This window comes from Macrosteles quadrilineatus, unplaced genomic scaffold, assembly GCF_028750875.1.
Source record: "Macrosteles quadrilineatus isolate MER2022 unplaced genomic scaffold, UCM_ALF_1.0 Scaffold_2__2_contigs__length_208266976, whole genome shotgun sequence".
NCBI classification, from domain to species: domain Eukaryota; kingdom Metazoa; phylum Arthropoda; class Insecta; order Hemiptera; family Cicadellidae; genus Macrosteles; species Macrosteles quadrilineatus.
Window position 1 is genome coordinate 97,701,124 of NW_026542595.1, and position 9,415 is coordinate 97,710,538.

Genomic DNA, 9,415 nt, shown 5'->3' on the forward strand with positions numbered 1-9,415 from the left:
TTATAAATGAGAAAGTTTGGATGTATGGATGTATGGATGTATGTTTGTGACAAGTGAACGCGAAAAATACTGGTCGGATTGGACTGAAATTTGGCATGATGATAGCTCACATTCCCGATTAACATATAGGCATATTCTTATTTCAAAAATCCTTTCGGGCTCCGCCTCAGTGGCTCTGGAGTTTCCCATGTTAACCTTATGAGAAATGGAATTATTGAATCTTAACAGCTGTTTCAATTCACCAAGTTGGTTCTGTTCTATGATGTTCAATAGCATTAAAGTTATAAGGATTACCAACAGGGTGCAGCACTATTATTTCTTTTACATTTATGACAACAGCTAATTTGCAACCAAAAGGTGAGTGAGCGTAGCAAACGAGCTCCAACCTAAAGGTGAGTGAGCGTAGGGAACAAACTTCAACCAGGACGTGATTGAGCCATGCGAACGAGATAATCTTGAAAATTAAGAAGTTAAACGGGGCAAAGCCCGCGGGTTACAGCTAGTTGGTATATAATTCAATATTATCCTCTTTGCAAAGATATGACTTGTATTTCAGATATATTGACAGATTTTTAATTATGATAATTTAAAGAAACATGAATGTAAACAGTGTGTGTTGAAAAAGAAATAGTAAATTTGTTCCAACTAACTTGAGACTGATTTTATTTAACTTTTTAGAAAATTGGCTCATATTTGGAGTCAGTTTACATTTTTGGCGACCCTTGGACAGGATTATTAGAAGAATAAATTATTTTTAAGTATTAATTATTGTATAAAACCTGAAGGTCAATTAATAAAAAATGGCAGATGACCTAATACGTTTAAACAGGAAAAGAAGACAGCTTCGGCGAAAATTTTTGAAAGCACATAGTAATTTTGAAAATGTTTTAAAAGAAGATTTGCCAAAAGAAGAACTCCTGGTAGCCATTGAAACACAATATTTAAGTATGGAGGTGACATGTGACAATCTCTTCACTATGGATGAACAGATACAAGACTTGATGCTAGGCGAGAACACTTCTGACGCTGACCTGGACGCAGAGTACGACGCTTCGTTAGAGTTTCGAGACAAGTGGTTCAACATGAAGGCCCAATACAAAAACCTGGTAAAAACCTCTCCCTGCAGCGACCGAGGTGTGTTGAACCCCTCTAAACATGAAACCAAAATTCGTTTACCAAAAATTGAACTAAAGAAATTTGACGGACAGTTCAAAAATTGGATTGGATTTTGGTCACAGTTTTCGAAAATCCATAATGATCAGAGTCTGCATGATGAGGATAAATTTGAATATTTAATTCAATCAATGACACCAGGTTCCGCGCCTCTAAAACTGATCGAGGGTTTTCCTTTGTCTCAGGAAAACTATTATAAAGCAATCGAGCTCTTGAAATCTCGATTTGGCAAAGACGAATTACTAATCGAGTATTATGTAAGGGAGCTGTTGACCTTAGTGTTAAGTAAAAGTAGCCAGGTCTCTGTCACTAACCTCTATGATAGACTTGAAGTGCAGCTGCGGGCTCTTGAAACTTTGGGCGTCACTAAGGAAAAATATGCCGCTATGTTATTCCCTCTTGTCGAAACTTCAATACCAGAGAATATTTTTAAAGTTTGGGAAAGGTATCGAGTAGGCAAAAATGTGACCACAATGGAGCCTGATAATTGCTTACGAGAGCTATTGTTGTTCCTAGAGACGGAAGTCGAGGCAGAAGAGAGATTTAAGTTGAGAGAAGGATGTTTTGGGGTAGTTAGTAGTGAAAATTACAAGTTAAATGAAGATTCACAGAAACAACAACGAACTAGTAAGCCTAAGACACCTTCAGCAGCAGTCCTTGTATCGTCTGATGGACATCAGGATCCTAAAATGAGCACAGGTATGTACCCTAATAAGAATCTTTGCGCATTTTGTGGAAAATCAACTCACAATTCATCTGATTGTTTTTCCATCTTTGATAAGACAACCTCAGAAAGAACCGAGATTGCAAAGAAAAAGGGGTTGTGTCTTAAATGTTTGAAGAAGGGACACTTAGCAAGTAAGTGCAGGATTCAGGTAAAATGTCACATCTGTATGGGTAAACATCTGGCAATCTTATGTCAAAAGATCCCTACCACTAATGAATCCAAGCCGAGTGGTGAGGACAAGTCAAAACAAACTCCGGTTCAAAGTACTAGTTCATTTTCGACTTTGAACAACAAAAGTAAAACTACCTATTTACAAACTTTGTATGCCTTTGTTAATGTAAATGGAGAACCGAAAAGGGTTAGAATCTTATGTGACTCAGGTTCACAGAAAAGCTTTATTTCTAGTCTTTGTGTATCTAAATTGAGTCTCTCAAGCAATGGTAAGGTTCTGATCCAGCAAGAAGTCTTTGGAGGTAAACAATCCGGTCCTAAATATCATAACACCTATGAATTAAATTTTAGCTCAATAAATGAGAACTTTCGGACAAGTGTCAACGTTGTAGAACAACATGTTATATGTAATCATGTTCCTAAGTTTTGTGATTACAGCTTGATCACTCGTTTAGAGAAAGAAAACATATTTTTGACTGATGTTTCTTCTTGTGACGGCGATGACTTCACTGGTATTGATGTCTTATTAGGAGCTGACGTTTGGACACAGATAATCACTCCAGAGTTTCATAAGGTAAATGAGCAACTTGTAGCTGTAAAAACTCGATTGGGCTGGACAATTGTTGGCACGTCTGACGAGGAATCTTCTTTTGTCTCCTCCATGTTTGTGGCTTTCCAATCTTCACAAGATATTAGGCAATTTTGGGAACTAGAGACAATGGGTATAATGGATCCGAGTGTCCAGCAACAGAAAGAGGAGAGAGATATAGATGTTTTAGCGTTCTTCGAAGACACTGTCACCAGAGATGTGGATGGACGCTACGAGGTAAAACTACCTTGGATTGAAGACCACCCCCCTCTGGATACGAACCGTGAAGTAGCCAAAAAACGTCTGTTGTCAACAACACGTAAGTTGAAACAGTGCAATATGTATCTTGATTATGATTTAGTATTGAACGATTGGTTGACCAAAGGCATCATTGAGCGAGTGACGGATGAAAACATTTCACAGCCATTGAAAAGTCACTATTTACCACACCGGGCTGTTGTCAAGGAGGGAAGCACCACGAGGATCAGACCTGTCTTTGACGCTTCCGCTAAAGACATAAATGGATAGTCTGTTAATGGATGTCTTGAGTCTGGACCTAACTTGATAGAGTTAATACCTAAGGTACTGACTAATTTTAGGTTACATGCATTTGCTTTAACGGCAGATATTGAAAAGGCTTTTCTACAAATTAGAATTGACCATGATGATCGAGACATGTTACGATTTTTGTGGTGGGAAGACAATCATGTGATCGTTTACCGCCATGCTAGAGTTGTCTTCGGTTTGTCGTGTAGTCCTTTTCTTTTGGGAGCAGTATTATATAATCTTCTGGAAAACGCTCCTACCAATCTTAGACATGTAGCCAAGGCTTTGCTAAAAACTTTTTATGTTGACAATTGCCTTACGGGAGTTAACAGTATTTCTGAGCAAGAGAATTTCATAAATGATGCTCAAACACTTTTAAAGCTAGGAGGCTTTAACCTAAGGGGTTGGGCTGGTAACGGTTACTTTAAAACTCCTGAACAAGTTGAGAACGTCTTAGGACTTAGATGGTTATGCTCTAAAGATGAACTGTACTGTAATGTTCAACCTTTGAATATCAAGGACTCAGTACTTACCAGAAGGACATTGCTATCATGTGCTCAAAAGGTTTTCGATCCTATTGGTTTTACTGCTCCGGTTGGACTGATTCCCAAAATTATTTTGCAAACGACTTGGACGTTGAAGGTAGGTTGGGATGAAGAACTACCTCAAAACCTACAGGTACAGTTTCAAAAATGGGTCGAGGAACTAGGCTGTCTGGAAAGGTGTGTATTGAGTAGGAGAATATTTTTGAATGCTTCAAGTACAGTACATGTTTTTTGTGATGCCAGTAAATCTGCTTTTGGATGTTGTATATTCTTAAGAACCGAAGTAGATGGTATCATTGACATAAATCTTATATTAGCCAAATCACGAGTTGCACCAATCAAACCAATTACTTTACCTCGTCTTGAGTTAATGGGTGCAATTACTGGTGTGAGACTCTCATGTCTAGCTTTACAGTGTCTCAACAACCCCAAAGTCCCAGTTTATTATTGGCTGGACTCCACCGTAGTTCTAGCATGGATTGCAAAGCAAGGGAAGTGGTCTGTTTTTGTTGAAAACCGAGTGAAAGAAATTAACAGATTGACCCAACTTTCACAGTGGAGACATGTTTCAGGACCTGACAATCCTGCTGGCATTCTTTCCAGGGGATGCACTCCTAAAAAAATTACTCAATTCTCAATGGTGGCTTGGCCCTCAATGGCTATATGCTTCTCCTGATAAATGGCCAGCAGAACGCCCATCACCTGATCCAGAAGAGCTTAAGGAAGAACTTCGTAAATCTGTCGTCACTGCTAGTTCTGTTGAGCCAATATCAATCGCTCAAATGTTAGGAAATAGATTTTCCAAGTATACTAAGATAGTAAGAACTGTAGCGTGGATCTTGAGAATGTCTCCCAAGAATAAATTGAACTTGGGAAATAACATCAGTTCTGAAGAATTCTTGAATGCAGAAAAGATTGTATTTAAATTGATTCAAAGAGAGAGCTTTCCTGAAGGTCTAAAATCTCAAGAGCTAAGTGGTGTACAAAAATTCGTGGATGAAGATGGCGTCATAAGAATGAAAACCAGAGTATCAGATCGGGAGGAAGGTGTTGAATACCAGTACCCTGCCATTCTACCTAGCAAACACCCTGCTGTTGAGAAAATGATCAGGCAGTACCATTTACAGAATAAACATGCAGGAGTACAAGCATTGATTGTCATCCTTCGTGACAGAGTGTGGATCCTGAAAGGCAGAAGGGCTGTTGGAAAGGTAGTTCACATCTGTGTTCGATGCAAGCGACACATAGCAAAAGCCTTAGAGATGCCATCACCTCCCTTACCCACAGACCGCACTCAGATTTCTTCATGTTTTCAAGCATGTGGGATTGACTTGGCTGGTCCATTGATCACTAGAGATAATCAGAAGTGTTGGGTGGTAATATTTACATGTGCCGTGTATCGTGCAGTCCACTTAGAAGTCATCCAATCCCTCAACACAGAAGCCTTCATAAGAGCCTTACGACGGTTTATAGCTAGACGAGGCCGGATAAGTGTTATCTATTCAGATAATGGCACGAATTTTGTTAGTTTAAACAAGAATCTAAAGTCTCTGAACTGGACTGAAATCCAAAATACATTCAGCCTCAATGCTATTGTGTGGAAGTTCATTCCCCCTGCAAGTCCTTGGTAGGGAGGATTTTGGGAAAGACTGATAAGGATCCTAAAAGGACTCCTCCGGAGGAATTTGGGAAATTCGTCTCTCACATACGAAGAAATAAACACCCTAGTATGTGAATGTGAGGGAATAATGAACAGAAGACCACTAACATACGTCTCAGAGGAGACGGGAGACTTAAGACCTCTGACTCCATTTTTGTTTCTACAAAGCATTGTGGGAAATGAAGTCACGAACTTGGACATCCTAGAGAGAACCAGTTTGAAAACAAGATGGAGATATATTCAAAGTCTAAGAGACAATATGAACTCCCGTTTCAAAAAGGAGTATTTGGGGTTCCTGAAATCGTCCAACAAGTTAAAATCCGACGATATTAAAGTTGGAGACGTGGTATTGGTTCAAATTGAAGACAGAAGAAGAATTACTTGGCCTTTGGGTATTGTAATAAAACTGTTCCCAGGGAAAGACGGCAAAGTTCGGTTGGTACAAGTAAAAACTAAAAAGGGTTTAATACTAAGACCCATACAACGACTGTACCCACTGGAAGTTACCGGAGAAGGACTGAATGAAGACTTCTTATTTTGCGATCTCGCAAAAAAAGGGGGAGTGTGTTATAAAATGTAATATTGGTATATAATTCAATATTATCCTCTTTGCAAAGATATGACTTGTATTTCAGATATATTAACAGATGTTTAATTATGATAATTTAAAGAAACATGAATGTACTACAGTACAGTACAGTACAGTACTACAGTACATACATTCATGAATGTAGGAACAAGTGGTTTACTATTCTTACTCCACGAGGACCTACGTCGATTTCTATTGACCGACTCAAACCGGCATTCCTCCTTCAAGATGCTATGAGCGATACGACCATTAACGTAAGAAAAAATGACATGCAACCTAGAGAAACTCAAGTAGACAAGACCAAAGAAAGAAATTAAGATGTTGACCTTAAAAAAACACTGATTTTTACAAGATCAGGTCGTAGTGTTCATCCCCCGCATCGTTATGTTCCTCGATGACACTGGGAGGGGAGTATGTGGCTACATGGCTTTGCCATTAATTTGAATCTGCTAATTACTGTCTCAACTATACTTTGAACGTTAAAAATTATCATATGATCAGCTGACTGTTTGTAAACTTTATATTTGATTTTATTGTAGTTTTTTTCTTAATACAGAAGTGTTTCAATGTTATAATCTCTTCTTTTAATTAACTTATTTTGTGTTAGTATATTTATATAAGGCACAAGCCTTATTATATTTTGGTTTAGGTAGCCAGCTGATTATAATGCCCGACTTCAAAGCTGCCTAGCATTAGTTCGATGCCTACATAAAGCGGTTCTAGAACCAAATTACTTCTAATTTAATTACCAATAAATAAAGCTAACTAACAATAAGGGAAAGTTAAGATAAATTAAATAAACCTTACAAAACAAAACGTAAAATTTAAATTCAAATAAACACAAACTTCTCCATTTTCACCTCACGCTGTAAATAAAACATGTGATTAGAATTTCTTCCATTTTTTGATTTATTTATTAATTTTTTTGTGCTTATTTTGAGCCTATTTTAATATATAAAGGGAGTCTGCACATCGACAGGAAAATATCTTTCATTTGGTACCAACCGCATCTGCGTATAGTTCGGTCCAGTAGTATGGTCAGGCTCTCTGTCATATGTTTTGTGAAAGTTTATTTAGTATATCAGATGTAATAACAAAATCTGTAGATATGTCTTTGAGCCATGAGGGTATCCAAATAATAAACTACTACACGAACATTTACAAGTATAATGGTTGTAGGAAGCCTGATTCATTATGGCATTGTCGTGGACAGCTGCCTCTCAGAAGTAATCTACAACATCCTCCCACTTACCTTCAGAGTCAGTATAAATCACATTGTTAGTGACCTCTCTTATGTCGCTTACACCGATGTCACCTGAGTAAGTGACACTAGCGTATAACAACATCCTCCCACTTACCTTCAGAGTCAGTATAAATCACATTGTTAGTGACCTCTCTTATGTCGCTTACACCGATGTCACCTGAGTAAGTGACACTAGCGTATAACAACATCCTCCCACTTACCTTCAGAGTCAGTATAAATCACATTGTTAGTGACCTCTCTTATGTCGCTTACACCGATGTCACCTGAGTAAGTGACACTAGCGTATAACAACATCCTCCCACTTACCTTCAGAGTCAGTATAAATCACATTGTTAGTGACCTCTCTTATGTCGCTTACACCGATGTCACCTGAGTAAGTGACACTAGGGTATAACAACATCCTCCCACTTACCTTCAGAGTCAGTATAAATCACATTGTTAGTGACCTCTCTTATGTCGCTTACACCGATGTCACCTGAGTAAGTGACACTAGCGTATAACAACATCCTCCCACTTACCTTCAGAGTCAGTATAAATCACATTGTTAGTGACCTCTCTTATGTCGCTTACACCGATGTCACCTGAGTAAGTGACACTAGCGTATAACAACATCCTCCCACTTACCTTCAGAGTCAGTATAAATCACATTGTTAGTGACCTCTCTTATGTCGCTTACACCGATGTCACCTGAGTAAGTGACACTAGCGTATAACAACATCCTCCCACTTACCTTCAGAGTCAGTATAAATCACATTGTTAGTGACCTCTCTTATGTCGCTTACACCGATGTCACCTGAGTAAGTGACACTAGCGTATAACAACATCCTCCCACTTACCTTCAGAGTCAGTATAAATCACTTTGTTAGTGACCTCTCTTATGTCGCTTACACCGATGTCACCTGAGTAAGTGACACTAGGGTATAAAAAATATACAGACTTTCCCAAAAGTCCCGGACCGGTTTAATATTTTCTAAACGACAACAGATAAATCAATAAGATTTTGCACATCAACACCACACTTAAAACCTACTTTTTTAAGGAACTATCAATTTTCTGTCATATCATGGGGACGTCCCGCAAGGAGTCAGAAGGAAATCTTAAATTGAAGCATAGGTTGACATGCACATCAAATTAAAGACCTTAACTAGTAGATTACAATGCCGTAAATTCAAGCTCAAAAGAACGCCTGAGTAAAAAATGACAGACGTTCAAAGATTTCTTGAACCTGCCATTTTGAATCTTTGAACGACTGCCATTTTTTACTCAGGCGTTCTTTTGAGCTATAATTTACGGCATTGTAATCTACTAGTGAAGACCTTTAATTTGATGTGCATGTCAACCTATGCTTCTATTTAAGATTTCCTTCCGTGATGTGACAGAAAATTGATATTTCCTTAAAAAAAGTAGATTTTTAGGTGTGGTGTTGATGTACCAAATCTTATTGAATTATCTGTTTTCGTTTAGAAAATATTAAACCGGTCCGGAACTTTTGGGACAGTCTGTATAAGTGACTTTGAAGGAAGTATTTTGTGCTTTAGTAGGTATTAACATTATGTGAGTGAAAACCAAAATATCGATTGTAAATGTATATTTTAAATACTTGTTAACGTCATAAATTCAACGATTCTGGCTATACTTGAGAAAATATAGGATATTTTAAGTATATAGAATTAAAAATCTATCCATCGGGATAAATGTCTACATAAGTAAAAGTATGTGTAATGTTTTCCTGCCCGTATTTATAGTTTTTGAGATTCGGTTGGTTTTCAGGGCAGTGCCAACGTAAAGAGGAATGACTTATTTAGAACCCCGCAGTCAGTGAAGTGGCCAATAGTGATGTTTAAAAATTGAAGAAGATTTAGGTTTACGATCGAAAAGGTAGGGAGCCAAACGCATCGCATTTCCCCCTTCGACAGTGTTTTATAACATTACTTACTGCAAAAGGTAGAAATTTTAATACTAAAAAACTAAAAAAATATAGCTTTTAAAAGACACACCAAGGACGAGAAACAAATGACAATAAATATGTTGTTTGGGAAACAACGAAATTAATGTAGAAAGAGTCATAATGTGTTAAGAGTGTTAAGACATTTCCTCAACATAAATAAGTTTATAAATATATTAATACATTTATAGTATACATTTTACCAT

The 9,415-nt window shown here is 37.7% G+C and overlaps 1 protein-coding gene across 1 annotated transcript; it reads left to right on the plus strand.

The window, feature by feature from the left end:
- The first annotated feature begins 3,898 nt into the window (after positions 1 to 3,898).
- LOC128984656 (uncharacterized) lies at positions 3,899 to 6,317 on the plus strand. The gene is made up of 3 exons (XM_054403989.1): positions 3,899 to 3,928; positions 4,324 to 5,378; positions 6,146 to 6,317. The coding sequence occupies exons 1-3, from the start codon at positions 3,899 to 3,901 to the stop codon at positions 6,315 to 6,317; spliced, it is 1,257 nt and encodes a 418-aa protein (XP_054259964.1).
- Positions 6,318 to 9,415: the final 3,098 nt, after the last annotated feature.

Coding starts and splice junctions, on each gene's coding strand:
- LOC128984656 (XM_054403989.1), top strand. CDS start 3,899: ATGGGTCGAGGAACTAGGCTGTCTGGAAAG. Junction 3,929..4,323: donor GAACTAGGCTGTCTGGAAAG/GTGTGTATTGAG, acceptor GACATGTTTCAG/GACCTGACAATCCTGCTGGC. Junction 5,379..6,145: donor ATTCCCCCTGCAAGTCCTTG/GTAGGGAGGATT, acceptor TCATGAATGTAG/GAACAAGTGGTTTACTATTC.